This window comes from Labeo rohita, chromosome 12 (genome assembly GCF_022985175.1).
Source record: "Labeo rohita strain BAU-BD-2019 chromosome 12, IGBB_LRoh.1.0, whole genome shotgun sequence".
Classification (NCBI taxonomy): Eukaryota; Metazoa; Chordata; class Actinopteri; order Cypriniformes; family Cyprinidae; genus Labeo; species Labeo rohita.
Genome location: NC_066880.1, coordinates 16456707 through 16479004, shown reverse-complemented (window position 1 = coordinate 16479004; position 22298 = coordinate 16456707). Strand labels below are relative to the sequence as shown.

The 22298-nt window shown below is 35.6% G+C and overlaps 1 protein-coding gene across 2 annotated transcripts in view; it reads right to left on the bottom strand.

The window, feature by feature from the left end:
* The window catches only part of nsfb (N-ethylmaleimide-sensitive factor b), a 32197-nt gene extending 11238 nt beyond the window's left edge, over positions 1–20959 (bottom strand). For both annotated transcript variants that reach the window (XM_051124641.1, XM_051124640.1), the window contains exons 1-13: positions 20878–20959; positions 17495–17580; positions 17307–17406; positions 16787–16826; positions 14396–14562; positions 14176–14283; positions 14008–14083; positions 11383–11538; positions 5694–5893; positions 2799–2964; positions 2609–2683; positions 2336–2523; positions 1727–1822 (exon numbers count right to left, since the gene is read on the bottom strand). In XM_051124641.1, the coding sequence (XP_050980598.1) occupies positions 1727–1822; positions 2336–2523; positions 2609–2683; positions 2799–2964; positions 5694–5893; positions 11383–11538; positions 14008–14083; positions 14176–14283; positions 14396–14562; positions 16787–16826; positions 17307–17406; positions 17495–17580; positions 20878–20889 (1470 nt within the window). In that variant the 5' untranslated portion in view covers positions 20890–20959. The remainder of the gene's footprint in view (positions 1–1726; positions 1823–2335; positions 2524–2608; positions 2684–2798; positions 2965–5693; positions 5894–11382; positions 11539–14007; positions 14084–14175; positions 14284–14395; positions 14563–16786; positions 16827–17306; positions 17407–17494; positions 17581–20877) is intronic.
* Between the last annotated feature and the right edge of the window lie 1339 nt (positions 20960–22298).

Genomic DNA, 22298 nt, shown 5'->3' with positions numbered 1-22298 from the left:
CATTTTTCTTGTTTTGTGCTTCTAACTAGGGGTTTATGCGCATAGCGCTGAAACCCTATTGTAATTGTTGAACGGTCATGGATGAGTGGTCTCCATGTAAAATTGTCAGCTCAGTCAAACCGTAAGTCATAGAGACTTGAAACTTGGAGGGACGGTTGTACCCACACCGCCTACAACGTGACTGAGGCTCACCCCAATCGGCCTGACGGTTACAGCGATCGAAAGTATGAAATCGCTCATAACTCTTAAACCATCAGTAACGGGCTCAAGTGTCTTATATTGTTGGAACCCTTGGCTCACGCCAGACAAAATGCAGAGAAAAATCATGAGCCAGCAAATTTTTGGGTATTTTGCATTTTTTGCAAACTAGTCCTAGGTTTTTCGCCTGATCGGAACCAAACCAGTAAAGAAATATTCTCTGGAGAGTTGAACAAAGCTGAACTTTCAACTCACCGTAGCAAAGAAACGCCAAAACGTTTGAAGGGGCCAGGGCCACTTTTAGTAAAATGCCTATAACTCCTGAACGGAATGAGATATCTTTGCCAAACTCGGCACACACAAGAGCTCAAGCTGAGGTCACAGAATAAAAAAAAGAGATTGGCTATTTGGTGGTGCTACAAGAGGGAAAAAACCATAAAAATGGCTATTAATTAGGCAACCATCTGTCTTATCAACATGAAAATCGCTGTGCACAGTCTTAGTCCAAAGTGGCACACGTGTCTATGGGGATATTTGTGTATCTCAAAAAAAACATGGCCGCCATTGGTGGATGAAGTTTGAGCACCTATTGGACAAGGTTAATGGAGGCTGATTGGAACGAAACTTAGTGGGCCTGTTTGACTCACAGCCACAAAGATCTGTGGAAAATTTGAAAGAAATTGGCCACTGGTGGGAGGGTTCGCATTTTGAGTGCGTAAACGACTTTACATTGCGTGGTTTTCCGCACATACAAGCGTTATTCATATCTTATGATAGACCTCCTCGTTCTGAACAACTCCGCCTCTAGAACTACTGCTGTCAATCAAACCGTTTTTTAAAGATGTGAAAAACCCACTTTGGCGAACTAGTTATAGGTTTTTCACTCAGTCTGGAAAAAACCACCGCAGTGCAATTTTATCAAAAACATGTTGAAATTTACTATAACATGGTGCTTTTAGAAAAGGGGCCTGTTCAAAAATACCCACTAGCCTATAAAGCCTAAACGAAAACTCAAAACTTCACAAAACTGAGCACACCGGTGAAAACCCAAAGTTTCAAGGAGATGAGCACATGCTATAACAGTCATAAATGTTAGAAAAATATGGTAATTCACCTGGATTTGACAAAAATGCTTTTTTATTAATTGATTTTGGTGGTTACAGCTTGCTAAATAATATGTAATGTCTTTTTCCATTTGTGCTTAAATACCTAAAGTGTTTGAACCCCAGTAATCGCTGCTTGCAGCTATATTTTGTTTTGTTTTGTTCTCTAAAGTTTTAAATATGGATATTTTTCTTACACAAACACAATGATTCACTTCAGAAGGCATTTATTAACCCCCCACAGCCATGTGGAGTATACTTTATTGGATTTCAAAATTTCAACACCCATTTACTGCCATTATAAAGCTACAATATGGGCCAGACTTAATGCTGATAGTGAAGTCTGTCTGCATGAGATCTAATCAGGCGATTTGGATTCACCATATTATGCAAACTGAATACACAGTAATGGAGAGTGGACTTACAGGCTTGATGTCATTATTCAGAGAGGCCAAGAAGTCAGTCCTGCTGACTTGCAGCATCTGAGCCTTTTCTGTGTCCACCTCTACCTGAGTACTGGCCTACAGGAGGAAAAACACACAGATTGACCCTCAAACTCATCCACTTAATCAAAATGAAAGGTCAAGAGGTGAGAGACAGAGAGACCTATTACACCTGCGTAAGCTCCATCAAATATGGGAGCATTATGTGTCAACACCATCAAATATGGTCATGTGTGAGCCACTAACACACACACCCCCACGTCACACATTTTGTCTAAGATATCCATAGGCATCTAAACTGCTTCTAAAAACATGTTTTCATATAAAGAAAGATTTAATTTGTTTGCAATTCTCTACCTCAAGCATGGAAACAATCTTTTCTAGTACCCACATAAAAGCCACAGCATTTAGACAGTATTTAAATGCGTAACACAACATTGCTGTAATCTGATGTAAACTGCATTTTATTTGTATAATAAGCCAATTTTGTAACTTGAGATAAGTTCCGACCAGAGTTCAGAACTGATTTGTTTAAATCAACCATAGTTATGATTGTGGTATTGCATTGCGGATGAGACGATGAGATCAGACCTTGATGTGACGGTTCATGGCAGTCGACTGTGCAGCCCGAACAAGCCCTTCCAGCTCTGCTCCACTGAAGTTCTTGGTATCAACAGCCAGCTCCTTTATGTCAACATCTTTGGCCAGCATGTTTGACTGCCTCATTTTTGCCGTGTGGATATTCAGGATTTGAAGACGGCCTGTCTCGTCAGGCAAGCCTAGGGAAAGACGATTAAACATCTAGTTGGCTACGTAGAATATGCGACCTATTGAAATTGTCATGATGGCTACTGTAGTTCTCACCAATCTCCATTTTGACCTCCAGTCTACCTGGCCTCAGGAGGGCTTCATCGATCAGATCAGGCCTGTTGGTCATTCCTTAAATAAAGTAGGATTTAATAATGAAAACAAAGCCAAATCAATGAATAAAAGATGTAACAAAAGATAAAGCATGATCATTTATATGCAGATTGATCTCACAGGAAGTTCTCACCAATGACCAGGATGTTGTTGAGCTGCTCTACACCATCGATTTTAGAGAGCAGCTGGTTGACTACAGTGTCATGGACTCCAGTGCTGCCTGCCATGCTGCCACGTTGTTTACAGATGGCATCAATTTCATCAAATATGATGATGTGCAGTCCACTGTTGGCTCCCAACTTCATAAGCCAAAAAAAGACACAGAAAAGATTATAACAGGTAGGGGTGGGCGATACACCAGTAGACACGATTAACTAGTAGAAATTTGTCAAATGGTAGAGATTTTGGACTATGGTCTCTATCGCGGTTTCACGCTCACTTGACGTTGCTGTGACAGATGGTCACGAAAACGTATCGTTTGCATGCGTTTTCAAGCATTGCGGTTTAAAACAAGTGATTTTAAACTGTTGAAATGCAATCAGCCGTGAAAGAGATCTCATTTCGCTATATGTGGGCACTGTCTGAGAGACTGTTTCTGAGCACTGTCAGAGAGACAGAGTGCGAGAGCACTGAACTTATTTATTTTTGCCCCTATATAGGCATTGAACGATAAATACACACACTTTTATGTATCAAAATGTTGCAAGTGTCCTCAGTAATCTAGGTCTTAAGAGAACAGTATATTGGGCTGGGGTAGCTCTTAAAGTGACAGCAGTCTAATATTCCTGCTGTCATTCACGTTAATCAAACAACAAAAGAGACTAAATCACATTTGTAACTTTAGTAAGAAGAAATATATATTTAATGTACACAGTGCAGTGTTTTTATACATTTGATTACTTTATACAATGTATTAGTATTAGTGTAGTAGTATTAGTAGTTTTTCTACTACAGTCCAATTACTTGTAATTACTTTTTTTAGGGGCTGTCAGTGAGTTTTTTTTTCTTTAATTCAGGCTAGTTTTAGTTTTTTGTGATATTGACACTGGTGACAAGAATTATGAAATTTGTATGATATCAAAATGTTTGATGTCATAAAGACCTTATTTAAAGAAAAAATAACTATATTGTGATATATATAGTTGAGTAAAATAAAATTCACTCATATTATGATATTAAATTTTGGTAAAAATTTACCAAACATAACCCCTAACATCAGGTGATCCATAATTTCAAAAGTGTCATATAAAGGTTCACTACTAATATTAATATAATAATAATAATAATAATAATAATGTTAAAGGTTTTTGTGACTTTAAAATGACAAATTAAAAGAAAAGTAACCAACACTTTACAATCGTAGTTATTTTAGTTAGTTACCAAAACTTTCTGCATTTTATTTTCATGTAAGTGTTAAGTTTTGCATCAAATATTTTAATTCCAGCTTTATTTAAATGAATGAAATCTATTTTTAATAGTTTTAGGACTCTAAGTTTGTTTAAATGTGTCTTAAAGGATAAGTTCACTTTCAGAACAAAAATTTACAGATAATTTACTCACCCCCTTGTCATCCAAGATGTCTTTCTTTCTTCAGTCGTAAAGAAATTATGTTTTTTGAGAAAAACATTTCAGGGGTTTTCTCCATAATTTCGACTTCTATGGTGCCCCCGAGTTTGCACTTCCAAAATGCAGTTTAAATGCAGCTTCAAAGGGCTCTAAACGATCCCAGCCGAGCAAAACGATCAGTTATTTTCTAAAAAAATGACAATTTATATACTTTTTAACCTTAAATGCTCATCTTGTCTAGCTCTGAGTGACAGGGTATGTCGAAAAACTCCCATCTCAACTACAAAATTGTCCTACATCACTGCAGAAGTACCAACCCAGTGTTTACAAAGTGAACATGCAAAGAAGATCAAACACCCTTTACAAAAAAAGGTAAAACAGTGATGCAGGATGATTTTGAAGTTGGAGGAGAAAATGAGATGGTAGTTTTTCGAACTACCCTAACTGTCATGAACCGGAATATCAGAATATCACAGTTCACGCAGAGCTAGACAAGATAAGCATTTGGGGTTAAAAAGTATATAAATTGTATATATATATATAGTTCAAACTTGAGTTCAAACTCGGGGGCACCATAGAAGTCCATTATGTGGAGAAAAATCCTGAAACGTTTTCCTCAAAAAACACAATTTTTTTACGACTAAAGAAAGAAAGACATGAACATCTTGGATGACAAGGGGGTGAGTAAATTATCTGTACATTTTTGTTCTGGAAGTAAACTTCTCCTTTAAAAACTTCTGCGTATAGTTCTCTTGAGCTCCCTGCTTAAATGCCAGGTTGGTGAATGGACTGTGACTGTATAAACTCTGTGACAATGGTCCACAATTAAGAGTTATCTTCTTCATCTCAGAGGCTGTCAGAGGCCAGGCCGTAACATTTAGCACAGATGGGAGGCCAGTATGAGTGTGCGTGGCCTCCCGTGAGTCAGGGTGAGGGGTTAGAGATAGCCGAACACTGTCATTAAGAGGTGACGAGTGAGCTCTTCAGTGTCATATAGTCACACAGTCTACCAACACAATATCACACTCAAGCACGGCCAGAACCAGCAGTTCACTGCCAACACTTCAACACACAACACCCTTGGAAAAAAAAACAAAAAAACAAACTATGATAATGTTTCTAAGCAAACACTAGGCCATTTACAGTAATTCAGTAAGTATTTTTTGCAATTTGGAGTTATTTGTAGAGCTGCTGGAGGGCCCAAAACTGGGAACACCATCCTTTGTGTGAAGTTTGCTTGCCATGACTTTTTTCAACTGTTGACAGAACAACCTTTCTTTAAAGTGTCAAATATCGGCGGGTTCCGTCACAGAGCCAGATGAATGTAAGGCTGTGCAAAATGTCTGTATGGCCTTTCTAAGATAACAGTGATTTGTAATGTGTAGGAAAGAATGGAGGTTTTTCCTAAGTGTGTAATGTTTAATAATTTGCATGAAATGCCTTTTTTTCTCTGGTTTCTTACCCTCTTCTGTTCTTCCTCCGCATCAGCAAACAGCTTTCTGATGTTGGCCTCAGACTCGCCCACGTATTTGTTCAGAACCTCTGGCCCGTTGACCACCTTCGGCTCTCTGGCATTGAGCATCTTACCAATCTGACGCGCCATCAGGGTTTTACCACAACCGGGCGGCCCAAATAACAAAATCCCCTTCACGTGTTTACAGCCTGTGGAAAGAGAGATGAATTGTGGGGTGTCAAGTCAAAACTGGAGTGTATGAAACACAAGACATTACAAAATGGCACAAGCATCAATGACAAATTGTATTAGAGTGCTCACAGTAAATAAAATGGAAAATCTTTTAAGAAACTAGCTTAAAACGTGCCAAACTCTTCAAAATACTTAGTATACTGTGTAAAACAAGTTTCATTTGAATGCAAAATGTCATGTGGTATAGTCAACACATTTTTTCCTTAAATAAAACTTATTCATCATTTTTCAAAAATGTTTTGTAAAATAAATTGCAAAATGTTCATTATTTGACCAAAATAAGAGGGATCATATAAAATGCATGTCCTTTTTTATTTAGTACTGACCTGAAAAAGATGTTTAACATGAAAGACATTTACATATAGTCCACAAGAGACAATAATAGTTGAATTTATAAAAACAACCACTTTCAAAAGTTTACATACGCTTGATTCTTAATACTGTGTTGTTACCTGAATGATCCACAGCTGTGTGTGTTTTTTTGTTTAGTGATAGTTGTTCATGAGGGACTCATATGCAACTATTACAGAAGGTTCAAACACTCACTGATGCTTCAGAAGTTAACACAATCCATTAAGAGCCGGGGGTGTAAACTTTTGAACAGAATGAAGATGCGTACATTTTTCTTATTTTGTCTAAATATCATGTTTCATGTCAGTACTAAATAAAAAAAAATAACATGCATTTTGTATGATCCCCTTTATTTTGGTAAAATAATGAACATTTTGCAGATTCAGCAAGGTGTATGTAAACTTTTGACTTTTAATATTGTAAAATATTATTACAATTTAAAAAATTATTTTCTATTTTAATTTATTTTAAATGTAATATATTCCTGCGATGGCAAAGCTGAATTTTCAGCATCATTACACCAGTCTTCAGTGTCACATGATCCTTCAGAAATCATTCTAATAAGCTGATTTGGTGCTCAAACAACAGGCATCATTATTATCAGTGCTGACAGTACGATTAATATTTTTGTGGAAAACGTATCTTTCCAGGATTCTTTGCCGAATATCAAATTCAAAAGAACAGCATTTATTTGAAATAGAAATCTTATGCAACATTAAAAATGTATTTACTGTCACTTTTCATTACTAATACATACTAATACAATAATAAAAAATCTTATCCCTTATACATAAAGCACACAAAAAAAGTATGGCCAAGTGTCAACTACAACTGTTTTCAGAGTAGCACAGGGGTCTTTTTGATGAGCAATGGCATTTCTCAGACAAGAGCCCTGTTTTTGGTTAACAACATCTGCTGGCTGCCATTTGGAATGAGCGGGAAGGCTGGAGATAAACAGTAGCCCTGAGATGAGAATCAGTATGGCCATTTACACCTGATGACAGACTCAGGTTGAGGGAGGGCAGGCCTCCAGACTTTTTACAGAGGAGAAGAACAAGGCCGTGGCTGGGAAAACTGAAATGACCTTTAGCTGGTGGGAGTTTTGGGAGAAACTGGGTGTATTGGTGTAAACTCCCACCCAAGCGCTGTCAGACAATAACATACTCAGACGCACACCCGCACCTTCCTTCAGCACCTGCGCTCCAAACTAACCCCAATTAGGTGCTCACCTTTGCGCTATCAAGACCCGCCATCTCATTAGAGCAGCCAGCTGCCCGAGCCAGAGGCCGACTCTTGCAGCCATCACACCACAAAGGTCATCTCTCGCTCTCTCTAGCACACACACTGCACTCTGAAGGCTGTGTGTGTACATGAGCAAGCCATCAGGCAGCTTACAGGGATACAGTTGAAGTAAAAAGATTATATACACTTTGCAGAATTATTTTACCAAAATAAGAGAGATCATACAAAATGCATGTTAGTTTTATATTTAGTACTGACTTGAATAAGATATTTCACATAAACTATGTTCACATATAGTTCACATTAAAAAAATATTAGTTCAATTTCTAAAAATTACCACGTTCAAAAATTTACATACGCTCAATTCTTGAACAACTATGTTGTTACCAGAATGATCCACAGCTGTGTTTTTTTTTTGCTTAGTGATAGTTGTTCACTAACAGTTGTCCTGAACAGTTAAACTGCCTGTTGTTCTTCAGAAAAATTATTCAGGTCCCACAAATTCTTTGGTTTTTCAGCATTTTTGTGTATTTGAACCCTTTCCAGCAATGACTGTATGATTATAAGTTCCATCTTTTCACACTGAGGGACTCCTATACAACTATTACAGATGGTTTAAATGCTCATTGATGCTTTAGAAGGAAAAACAATGCATTAAGAGCTGGGGGTGAAAACATTTGAACAGAATGAAGATGTGTAAATTTTCCTATTTTGCCTAAATGTCATATTTTTTTCATTTAGTACTGCCCTTTAGAAACTACAGAAGATACTTACATGTTTGCAAGAAAATAAACAAAATAAGTAAAATTTACCCTGTTCTTCAAATTTAAAAAGTTTTCACCCCCTCAGTTGTCCTCAGTGTGAAAAGATGGATCTCAAAATCATACAGTCATTGTTGGAAAGGGTTCAAATACACAAAATTCTGAAAAACCAAAGAATTTGGGGGACCTGAAGGATTTTTCTGGAGAAAAGCAGGCAGTTTAACTGTTCAGGAAAAACCAGGGACTCATGAACAACTATCACAGCTGTTGATCACTCAGGTAACAACACAGTATGAATAATCAAGCATATGTAAACTTTTGAACGGGGACATTTTTATAAATTCAGCTATTATATTCTCTTGTGGACTATACGCAAATGTCTTTTATGTGAAATGTCTTATTCATGTCAGTACTACATAAACAAGTGTAAGTGTGTAAAACACCTAAGTTCACAGTTTCAGAGTGTTCAGATGAACCCTGTAGAGGACAATGTTTTCAAACTCCTAAGTCTTAAAGATTGTTTACCCAAAAATGAAAATTCTGTCATTAATTTCTTACCCTCATGTTGTTCCAAACCCATAAGACCTTTCATTTATCTTCAGATCACAAATGAAAGTATATTGGTTAAAATCTGACAGGTTTCTGACCTGCATAGACAGCAACGGTATTATCACGTTCAAGGCCCAGAAAGGTAGTAAGGACATTGTTAAAATAGTCCATGTGACATCAGTGGTTCAATCTTAATTTTATCCACAAGTTTTTTGAGGCCTTGCATCAAAAGTGGGAGCGTCTTCCGGTTCAAAGTAAACAAGCGGGACGTGATACTCATTCATTCAACAGTTGACAGGAGTGACGCGCAAATGAAGCCTCATGAAGCACAGAGACTTTCCTCTGACTTTTTCGGGAAAAGATTCAAAGCTTCAAGAGTGTCGAAAACAGCACAATCTGGTGGTTAGTAAAAAATAAAGCAGCCAAAAGACTAAAGCTCAGTCGGAAGACTCATTCACCACAATTTCCATAGATCGGTCCATGTTATATGCACAAACAAAAGCCTAACAGTGTGTGTGTTTGTTTGTTGAATTTCTGACTCCGATAAATTAATTTACCAATTGAATAGTGCCATTAAATGCCAGTACGAGTATCAATATGATGTAATAGAAGAATAATGTACACGTATATTAGTTGCATGTGGCTTATATTTAATTTTCCTGAAATAATTTGTATTCTTCATATTACTTGTATGATTGGGTATTTAAAAATGTAATTTTCCCAAGTGAAAATGTACTCGCAAAGTCTGATCTGGGGGTCGAACATTAGGACACACAAAGTGAATCGCACACATGACTGGACAGAAAGTGAGATTTCACAAAAGCCTCGAAACGAGGCTTTATCTGGCATTCCCTTTAACACAAGCTCTGATGTCTCGGTTCAAATGTCATTTCACTAGTTGACAGTCATTCAAGATTTAGCGATCCAAACTTGCTAATAACACAAATTCGAAAAGCCTATGTTGTCCATAGAACCTAATGACATCTCTCATAAAGGTGTGCATCTTTACAAAGTAAACAATGGTCTAAAAAACACTTAGCCTCTTCGCTAATTAGCACACAAAATTCCATTGGTATAATACGTCCGCCACTTCACTGGAAGTTGTACCCACGTTCTTTTTTACAGTAGCGCCCCACGGAAACTTGTGGATAAAGTTACGAGAATACTTTCATGCGAAAGAAAACAAAAAAAACGACTTTCAACCATTTCTTCTCTTCTGTGTCAGTCTTCGACACATGTTCATGAGAGTACGCTGGTACACTGCTGTCTATGCAGGGTCAGAAAGCTCTTGGATTTCATTAAAAATGAAACAGTCTTACGGGTTTGAAACGACATGAGGGTGAATTAATAACAGAATTTTCATTTTTGAGTGAACTAACCCTTTAAAAATGAGCAACAGTACTGGTGATGTCTGACTTAGCACCATTAAAAACATTCTTTTGCACAGTTTGGCAAGTGCAGAATAGTATAAAATGATAATTCCATCACAAATTAAGTGTTAACAGTTATGGATAAACCAACTGAAACCACATGTACGCAAAAACCACAGACTCCTGGTGGCCTTAGAAAATATGGATTGTGTTAAGCTGAAATATTTAGTGAAATACTATTAGAAGTGACACACGTGGGAGTAAAAAAAAAAAAACCTACAGTGCAACATTAGGCACAGGTCTAAAACACAATTAAATGTAATCTAGGTCCAAAAAAATGTTACGTTGTGCGTTAAGTCCTTATATAGAGATGGTCTGGCCTTTGCTCATTTTTAATGGTGGATATGCGCTTCCTCATTCAGGGTTCATCAACAGGAGTACCTGTTCATACAGGAGAATCTGTATGAAATTCTGTGTGAGAACTTCTTTTACACACAAGCAAGAACACTTGTTCACAATTATTAGCAAAAGACACCCGGTGTCTAAAAGCTGAGAACGGAACGTAGACAGCGGCTTCAACTGCAAATGATTATAATACTTTCGCTGCAGGAGTCAATCTGATGGGAATTTATCGGCTGGAGAGCATCTTTAACAATTGTTTATCTGTTTAAAGGGTGAAAATAAATCAGAAACACACAATCAGACTGCAGTCTGACGATATAATTCAAACTAGGCTTTTGACTGTAAGCCAACGGCAAAAGAGAAGACAACATAAGGATGTTTCTTCTACCCGAGCAATTCTCTCATTTATGGTTAGGATGAGGTGCTGGGAGGGTCTGAAAACTGTCTGTCCAATCTCTTATATATTTTGGCTTTGTCCTCTGTCTCTCAAACTGCATGTTTCATGTCGCCCACAACATGCTGTGCCGCTGCCTCACTGGCCACTTAAATTCAGAGGGATGTGGTTGGAGAAGAAAAAGAGGAGTTATATGTCTTTCCAAGAGAGAAACAAGAGCGTCATGCACTTTTGCTTTTTTTTTTTTGAGGGAGCATTGGTGGCGGTCTTGGACCATTTGGTACCCAAAGCAAGCTAAGACAAGAAGTTAGTTGCTTATAAAGTAAACAACTGTACAGTTTTCACTTCCAAGTGCCAGAGGGACAGAAGAGACTCACCCATTTGCTCCACTATGTCTGGAGGAAAGACTCGCGAGGCGAAGGCCCGACGGAAGATGTCTGAGAACTCCTTGTCCAGGCCTCCAATGCCCATGCGCTCAAAGTTCCAATCTGGGTTGATGATGGACTGTCGAGAACCTCTGGTCTTTGCCTTTCCTGGGAAGAATTAGCAAAAACAGACTGCTGAGGAACACACATATTTTTCACATATTTAATTTAATCTACCAAAATCATACCTTAATATTAAAACATTTTAGAAAAGATAACAATTATGAGAGGCAGCTGAGGTAAAACCACATGCGTTCTGATTGCCATCTAGTGGTGTAGTGTGGTTGTTACATTATTTGAAATCTGTGAACATTTCACTTGTTGATTCATTGGACATCACAGAGATAGGAACTGAAATAAAATTTTATGTACAGAGGAATTACACACATTCATCTTTAGATTTCCTGCTTTAACTTTTTCAAAAAATGTGTTTGGCATTTCCTATCATTCAAGCATTATTCAACCGAAAAAATTAATTTAATTTAAGCTCAGCCATTAACTTTTTTCGTATTATAGAAGTCAGTGGCTACCATCAACTGTCTGGTAACCGATTACATTAAGTAATGTTAATTATCCTTTTAAAAAACTCTAAAACTAAATTAGAATCGTGTATCCTACGCTCAAAACAACTCAATTCTTTAAATTAGAGAAACATTTGTGCACCAAATTTTGGCTGAAAAAAAAAATACTTCAGTCAGAAAAAAACTATGGAAGCCCATTTCTGCCACTGAAAAAAAAAAAAAAAAAGAAAAGGTAATTGCGACTTTTTCTCTCACAATTCTGACTTTTTTTCTCAGAATTGCGAGACATAAACTCGCAACTCTGACTTTTTTATCAGAATTGTGAGATATAAACTCACAATTGTGAGTCATAAAGTCAGAATAGCGAGATATAAAGTCAGAAGTTGCAATCCTTAGGGGAAAAAGTAAGAATTGCCAGTTTATAACTTGAAATTCTGAAGTCATTTTTAAGAATTGTGAGTTTATATCTTGCAATTCAGAATTTATTACTCACAATTCTGACTTTTTTCTCAGAATTGCGAGGGATAAACTCGCTACTCTGACTTTTTTTCAGAATTGTGAGAAATAAACTCATAATTGAAAGTTATACAGTCAGAATTGTGAGATATAAAGTCAGAAGTCACAAAAAAAGTAAGAATTGCCAGTTTATATCTTGCAATTCTGACCTCATAAAAAGTACAAATTTCTAAATGTAAACTCGCAATTGCAAGTAAAAAAATCTGAATTGTGAGATAAAGAATAAATATAATATTTGTGTCAGAGTTTGGGGACCTTTAAACTGTTCTTAAAGGAGAAGTCCACTTCCAAAACAAAGATTCATATATAATGTACTCAAACCCTTGTCATCCAAGATGTTCATGTCTTTCTTTCTTCAGTCGTATTAAAATAACTAATCGTTACGCTAGATAAGACCCTTTTTTTCTCGGCTGGGATCGTTTACAACCACATTTGGGATTGTTTGAAGCTGCATTTGAACTGCATTTTGGAAGTTCAAAATCGGGGCACCATATCAGTCCATTATATGGAGAAAAATCCTGAAATGTTTTCCTCAAAAAACACAATTTCTTTACGACTGAAGAAAGAAAGACATGAACATCTTGGATGAGGGTGAGTACATTATTTGTAAATTGTTGTTCTGGAAGTGGAGTTCTCCTTTAAAACATTTTAGAGTTGATGAGGAGTAAAGACTAAACATAGAGGTGGTAGTGTTAATATAAAGTAGGCACTTAAAAGTTTTTATCTTCCTGTTACATGGAAATGAATGTGTGTGCAGTTAAAATGCAGACTGACTAAACTAATTTTTGTAATTCTGATCATTCTAAACAAGATTAAATGGTATATTTGTATAAAATGACATTCTAGTGATTTATGACTTAACAAAGTGCTAACATTGCCAAAACTATCTACGTACAAGCCTGTGACATGTTTATCCCTACTCACAAGAATTTGTGACCTATCTAGCATCAAGTTACACTACCAGTCAAAAGTTTTTGAACAGTAATATTTTGAATGCTTTTTAAAGAAGTCACTTCTGCTCACCAAGCTGGCATTTATTTGATCCAAAGTAAAATGTTTGTTAAACAGCAAATCAGCATATTAGAATGATTTCTAAAGGATCATGTGACACTGAAGACTGGAGTAATGATGCTGAAACGTTAGCTTTGATCACAGGAATAAAATACATTTTAAAATATTTCCAAATTTGACTGTTTTTGCTGTACTTTGGATCAAATAAATGCAGGCTTGGTGCAGAAGTCTTTTTAAAGAAGACTTCTTTAAAAAGAAAAAAACATATACTGTTCAAAAACTTTTGACTGGTAGTATAGCTGTGACAAGTTCACTATAGTTCACTATAAAAAAAAATAAAAAAAAAACTGACTGATGATATATGTATCAGCAGCAGCTGACAGTGTTGGGTTAACCACGACAGGTCCAAAGGTTAATATGTCTTGACTAAAGACTAAATGCTAAAGGTACTGTAAAGTACTCCGAAGACTCACATGTTGTGTATGTCAGAGCCACAATGGTGGTGTGTATTTGCAAGTTAAACACTAACCAATCAAATTGAGAGACGAGCTCTCAGCTTTCTCAAAAATCACCTGACTGTTGCCGTGCAACAGACCAATCTCAATCTAAAAAAGAAAAACAGAGATAAAACATTTCAGATCCATATTTCTTTGAACACATGAATCGTATGATTTGAGTGTAGGCAGAAAAAAGTTACCTTCTGTTTTTTGCTAGAGCTATGCTCGCCTCTAAGGATGCTGGGATCCATGGCCTCGATATCTTTTATGACCAGTGCAAAAAGCTTGTCACAGTAGCTGAAGGCAAACTATCAGGAAGATGACACATGCTTAATGTGCAGCTATGCCCAAACTACATAAACATTCTCAGACCTCATTAAGTGTATGATATTCATTTCGTTTATGTCTTTGATGGCTCACCTGCTGGCCCTTGCTAAAGGCCTGTGCGGTAAAAAACTGGATAAACTCAATGGCCATTTTATCAGAGTCGTAAGGGTTGCTGTCAACATTCTTCTTCTGCAGGAAGTCAATCTCGAGCGTCATGGTTCCCACATACTGTCTCGATGGGTCAAAGTTGTAGACACTCACTGCAAACAACACAACAGAGACAAGTGGAGAATAAGACAACAGTCATTGTTGAAATATACTATAGATGTTAGTCAGGGTAGATGACGTATTTAATATCACATTAATGAAAACAAGACGTGTGTGAAATATGTCTTTTCACAACAATTTAATAAAACAAAACCTGTGCTATGAACCTGTAACAGTACTACTCCCAGTCCCAAGAAATGTAAAATTTCATTTTTGAACTTTCTAGTCAGCAAAGAATATTAAGCAGCGCAATTGTTTTTAACATTATTAATAAGAAGGAACGCTTCTTGAAAACCAAATCAGCAGGTCAGAATGATTTCTGAAGGATCATGCTCACTTAAAGGGGTCATCGGATGCCCATTTTCCACAAGTTGATATGATTCTTTAGGGTCTTAATGAAAAGTCTCTACTTTGATTAAAAATTCTCAATGGTTCTGTAAAACAACACCCTTTTTACCTTGTCAAAATGAGCTCAGCAAAAATCATCTCATTCCAAGGGGTTGTTCCTTTAAAAGCAAACGAGCTCTGCTCGCCCCGCCCCACTCTTCTCTTTGTGGAGTGACGATCTTGTTTACTTTAGCCGCATTTAGCCACGTTTAGTCACTAAACTTCCTAACTACCACACTATAAGGAAAGGTGATTGCAAAGATTCATAAAAAAAATGCTTATACTCACTTCTGCTGTAAGTGAAGCTGGATCACGAATGATTCGCACGAACATAGACGGATATATGTAGATCGGGAGGCGCATTCTATACACAAACAAATGTAATCCACTGCATCTTCAGCATCTCAGATGTCGGGAGTAAATGACGACCACTATGTTCATTATTACATCCAGCAACACAACACCTCAATCGCTCAATCGGAGATATTCTTGTCTAACTTACATCCCTGCTTCAGCATCGAAACAGGGAAAGTTACTGGACTGTGACAGCTGGTCTGAGGTAAGACGCTCATGTCGATCAACTATCGTAGGAGCGGCCTCTGTGGGTGTGATGGCACACCGACAGGCATCTGAGAACGGCTCGATTTGAAAAATGGGATATTATTTTTACAGATTAATTAAAAACCACTGCATGGATGTTTATCATTATAGGGTAAATTTGTACATACACTGCCAACACACATTAATGTTCAAACAACATGTAAAAGTGAACTTAGCATCCGATGACCCCTTTAAAATACTCCGTCATTTTTGGTCATACAGATAAAAGTAATACATCTTTCAAATTTGTAAAGACTCTACATTTATTTGTGTGCACTCAGAATAACAACAAAATGTTGCGCTTTTGTAAAATAACTAAAGCAAACGGGATGTGCTTTCTGCCGTCTTGGTCTCTGTGAGTGTGTCACTCCGAAACTCCATATATACTTGCCTTACAGACATGAAAAATATATCTATAGAGAGTAAAACGGAACTACTTTTAAATGAACTAATTCAAATAGAAAAAATATTCTCAGATTTTGTTATCCGTATGAAACATGCATTACTGTACCTGATGCTTTGGCAAGCTTTTTTGTGCGTGCATTTGAGCGCTTATTAGCCTTTGTAGGCAATTAAAGGCTCATTATTATGACTTATATGGTTTATCAATAAACGTGCGACTAATAGTCGACTAATGCTTAAAATAAACAATTACTAGTCGACCAGAAAAATCTTTATTCGAGGGCAGCCCTAGAAAATTAAGCTTTGCAGTCACAAATAAATTACATTTTAATATATATGAAAATAGTAAGCAGTCATTTAAATTTTATTTAAAATTACATTTTTTTATTTATTATATTTTTACAATATTACTTTTTAATGTATTTTTGATTAACGCAGCTGTGGTAAGCACAAGAGACTTATTTTAAAAAAATGACAAAAAATTATAAAATAAAATAAAATAAAATACTGACCCCAAACTTATAAATAAATATAGTACACGCACTGTTTTGAGAACTTTTCTACATGTGCATATTTCTTGGGGTGATTTACATATTAATTAAAGTTTTCAAATTTTAAGCAAAATTAATTTATAATGGTTTCAACTGAAAATTAAATTCTTGATTAACTGGCTAACTTCTTCCCTTTTTCCAACCCATTCAAAGTGTTATTAAACTACATTATAATCAGTTATACCACAGCAAATGCAGACTCACTGATTTATTGCACTATTAGTTTGCAGCCAATCAAATTCGGTTGCAAGGTTAGAAATGTAAATGGTACACATACCTTCCACATCCTGGTTTAGAGAGATTCCAGCCCATTTCCTCTATAACACAGAGAGCATTTCAGTGAGTTTCTATTTTATTGCATTTAGCCTACATGTGTTGTAGCATATTACAGGCCACGCAAATATTATAGTTATTAAAAACAACACAATACGTTTGTACAACTTTCTCTTGATATATGGTCTTACTGTAGAGCACACTAATAATAAAAAGTGTACTTTGAATGGATAAAAGCCTCTAGTTGTGTGTCATGTTTTAATCTTTTATTGATAAAATATCACATTGTGCCATAAAATAAGACCACTGTGAGAAAGTTACTGTAGTACCTGAAAAGTCTTGCTGCTGTCATGTTAACAGACGAAGGAGAAGCAGGCAAAAACAATGCAGGACATTAAGAAATAAGCATGCTGACAACAACAGTACATCTTGTACATCTGCATACAAGGCAAACAGTATTTAGAGTATACTGTGTGTCATGAGATGTTAGAACAGCTTTGTTTAATGATGACACGAAAGTGTACCTGAGGTAGACTGAAGGCAATGGTTCCAGATACCACGCTTGGGTGGGTTTTCACCGTGAACACAAACTTCTGAGTGGGTGTGGTTTTAATGGTCAAATGTCTGGAAAGAAATAAAAAACGATTTGACATATGCATTCTCAGAGTATGTGTTTAAATTGTTTCTGATTCATTACACATCAAATACTCACTGCCCAGATTTGAAGTCTTTCTCACTTGCAACCACACAGTTTGTGAGAGACAGTTCATCTGTTGGGCATTTCGCTGCTTGCATTGGCTGTACAGGAAAGAAGAAAAAAGCAAGAAAAGCACAGAAGTGATGAAGTGATAGCAAAATCATAACTGAAATTTCAGCCTTGATACACACTACAAATCAAAAGCTTAAACACGTTCATTCATACCCTTTAATTACGATTTTACAGAAACCACCTTTGTCTAGATCACATTGCATTGCATTTTAAGTCTGGGCCATATGCTTCAAGAAGATTTATTTGCTTCTACATTCTAGCTTTGGTTGAGGTTAACTACACTACCAGTCAAAAGATTTTTAATGTTTTTAAATAACTGTCTTCTGCTCACCAAGCCTGCATTTATTTGATCAGCAAAAGCAGTAATATTGCGAAATATTTTTCTTATTTAAAGTAACTGCTTTCTATTTGAATATATTTAAAAATGTAATTTATTCCTGTGATCAAAGCTAAATTTTCAGCATCATTACTCCAGTCACATGATCCTTCAGAAATCATTCCAATATTTCGAGTTGCTGCTCAAAAACATTTTATTATTGTTATTAAGTTGAAAACAGCTGAATTTTTTCAGATTTCTTTGACGAATAGAAAGTTCAGAAGAACAGCAATAGAAATATTTTGTAACATTAAACTGCACTCAACATTGTACTCAACTGTTTTAAATATTGATAATAACAATAGTATTAATAATAATAATAATAATAATAAAATGTTTCTTGAACAGCAAATCAGCATATTAGAATGATTTCTGAAGGATCATGTGACACTGGAGTAAAAATTCAGCTTTGAAATCACAGGAAAAAATTACATTTCTAAATATATTCAAATAGAAAACTATTTATTTTAAATAGTAAAAAAATATTTACATATTTTACTGTTTTTGCTGTACTTTAGATTAAATAAATGAGCAGGTTTGGTGAGCAGAAGATAATTCTTTAAAAAAAAAAACATTAAAAATCTTACTATTCAAAAACTTTTGACTGGTAGTGTACAAATATAAAGACATAGAGATTTTAGAGTAAAAGTATGCAGAAATATTCTTCAACACATTCCTGACATATACATTTGTGCACTGTCAACCAACTGTTGTAAGATTTAAGCCTCATGCTAAATATTGCTAAAATAATAATTAGTTTCTATTATTCGTTAAAAAAAGCCCAACCTATACGTTGGCACTTACCATCTCATCACAATCCTCATTTTCATTATGACAAACACTCACTGAATAAAGAGTCACGCCCCATTACCTTTTCTGTAACCTGATATTCACTTATTCAAACCCTTACAAATCTCCATGTTTAACCAGCTGAAGCTCAGTCTAAAAAAACACTGAGAACACACAGTAATGCTGTGTGATCTTATAGGATTACTGAAGGGCTTCATTAAACCCTTGTGTGGTATTTCTGATAGAATAAGATGAATTCCAGACCTTCTGAATCTCACGTAATCTCCTCAAAATACAGCCTAACGCATATTGCACCGTAACTGTGTTTGGACCCACTTCTAATATTTATGCGATACAAGAGAAAAAGACACCTGACACACAAGCAACACATACAGTGGGATCTGAAGGTTTGAGACCAGACTGAAAAGCTATTTTATTATAATTTTTATAATTGTTGTTGTTATTTAAACCAGTAAAATTTGTGGAAATCAAATCTAGATTTGAGAACATTCTAATTTGTATACTAACATTCCAAATAAATAATCCAATTTAAGTTTTTTTTTCTTCATTTAACACATTTTTCCCTATTATAATGAACATCTGGAGGAGGGTGGGGAGACTAACGTTACATCCAAAATGATATTAATATTACTACATGCATGTTACACATAACAAACAGTAAAAAATGTCTTATTGTTTTAAATAAATAAATAGATAGATACAATATCTTGTGGTTTCAGAAGTTTTATTTTAGTATTATGTATATACAGGGGTTGGACAGTGAATCTGAAACACCTGGGTTTAGACCACAATTAGTATGCCGTTTGGCCTCCTTTTGCAGCCAATACAGCATTATTTCATCTTGGGAATGACAAATACAAGTCCTGCACAGTAGCCAGAAGGATTTTGAGCCATTCCTTTCGCAGAACAGTGGCCAGGTCACTATGTGATGTTGGTGTATGAAAACATTTCCTGACTCGCTCCTCCAAAACACCCCAAAGTGGCTCAATAATATTCAGATCTGGTGACTGTGCAGGCCATGGGAGATGTTTAACTTTACTTTCATGTTCATCAAATCACTCTTGTCACCAGTCTTGCTGTGTGTATTGGTGCATTATCATCCTAATACACGGCACCACCTTCAGGGTACAATGTTTGAGCTATTGGGTGCACAAAGTCAACCTTCACACTCTGCTCTTATTGGTGGAATGTGCGATCAGTAAAGACTGGCCACCAGGCTGCATAAATATAGCCATGAAACCTCCAACACTATATTGGCCAGTGTTTCAGTTTCATTGTCCAACCCCTGTATTTTATATAAATAAATAAATATTCTAATTATTTATTAATATTTTAAATTAGCTTTTACATTTTTTTTAGTTTTCATTGTCATTTGTTTGTTGAAGTTTTAGTCATTTGGTTATGTGCTTTTGTATTTTTCATCAGTTTTGTTATTCTTAAATATTTTTATTTAGCTTTTTATTTCATTTTCAGTTTTAGTAATTTTAGTGCTTGAAATTATTTTATTTTATTTCACTTAGTTGTTGAAGCAACATTTCGAATTTTAGTTTAAGTTTTTTTAAGTTCAATTTTTAATCTTTTTTTTTCCAGCTTTATTTCATTGAATGAAAACGACTTATGATAGTTAACAATAAAAACACTAGTATGTCCAAGTCTTTATACGTCACAGAAAAATAACAAACTAAAGCCTTACACTGTATTTTTAATTTCATTTAGGTAGTTGAATAATCATAAATCAATAGCTTTTTCAGCCTGTCAAAAACAGCACTGATCTATTACATTAACTTGCAGTCACTCCTGATTGAAATATGTAATGACAGCAGCCAAAGTTATATTAACATTCATTTGCCAAAAGTCACTCATCAAACGCCTTTAGAGAAAAGCTGTCGCTTCTACATTGAAAACTGTAAATATCCTCGTGACTTATGATGTATTCGCAACATTGTACAGTAATGTTTTCCCGAAAAGTCATGAGATGTGATGTGGAACTTGTCTTCCGGTACCGCATGAGTGTGAATGACGTGTGCAAACACAGCACGTATGAATGAAGCTGAGCTCCGTAAGTGCTGAGAAGAGTTCCGAAATTATGAATTATTTCTGTACGACATCAAAACAACTTTAACCATAAAGAAATACTCACCCGGCCAGCCATTTTTGCGTTTATCAGGTGATCAAGATGAATTCCGCAAAAACGACACGACTAGACGCTGCCCCTAGCGACTGCTCTCAAGCTATGACATCAACATCAAACCGGAAGCAAAAACACACCAAAATAAAAGCGCGAATTTTTAGTTATAGTATATTGCAGTTATAATAACTAACTTTAACATTTATATAAACAAATATAGAAAATATGTAAATATAATGATTATAACCCTACTTATTTATTTGCATACATATTAAATGTTTTATCTCATATGTATAAACTCCCTCCCTCTCATATTTGCTCTGTCATATGTTTTAGTACAGAATAAACAGAGCATCTTACTGGGATTATATAAGACAAATAATACTGTTTGTAACCAAACTAATCGAAATCACTTCAAACTGCAATAATCAACGCAGTTTGTCCATTAGATGGCGCCAAATTCTTTCTGAAAAACTGATTGATAGTTTATTTTAGAGAGTAAAGTTATTTGATTATAAAACTAATATCATCTTTCTACTGGGAGAAATATACACAACTGATATTAACAGTTGAGGTCAAAAGTTTGCATACACCTTGCAGAATCTGCAAAATGTTAATTATTTTACCAAAATAAGAGGGATCATACAAAATGCATGTTATTTTTTATTTAGTTCTAACCTGAATATAATATTTCACATAAAAGACATTTACATACAGTCCACAAGAGAAAATAATTTATAAAAATGACCCGGTTTAAATGTTACACACGCTTGATTCTTAATACTGCGTTGTTGCCTGAATGAGTCACAGCTGTGTTTTTTTTTTTTTTTTTTTTTTTTGTTTTTTTGTTCAGCGATAGTTGTTCATGAATCCTTTGTTTGTCCTGAACAGTTAAACTGCCAAACTGCAAATTCTGTGATTTTGAGATCCATCTTTTCACACTGAGGACAACTGAGGGACTCAAATGCAACTATCACAGAAGGTTCAAACACTCACTGATGCTCCAGAAGGAAACAATGCATCAAGAGCCGTGGGGTGAAAACTTTTGAATCTGAAGATCAGGGTAAATTACACTTATTTTGTTATCTGGAAAACATGTAAGTATTAAGTGAAAAAAAAATACGATATTTAGGCAAAATAAGAAAAATATACACATCTTCATTCTGATCAAAAGTTTACACCCACACGTCTTAATGCATGTTTTTTCCTTCTGGAGCATCAATCAGCATTTAAACCTTATGTAATAGTTGCATATGAGTCCCTCAGTTGTCCTCAGTGTGAAAAGATGGATCTCAAAATCACACAGTCATTGTTGGAAAGGGTTCAAATACATAAAAAAAGCTAAAAAACCAAAGAATTTGTAGGAACTGAAGGATTTTTCTTAAGAACATCAGGCAGTTTAACAATTCAGGACAAACAAGGGACTCGTGAAC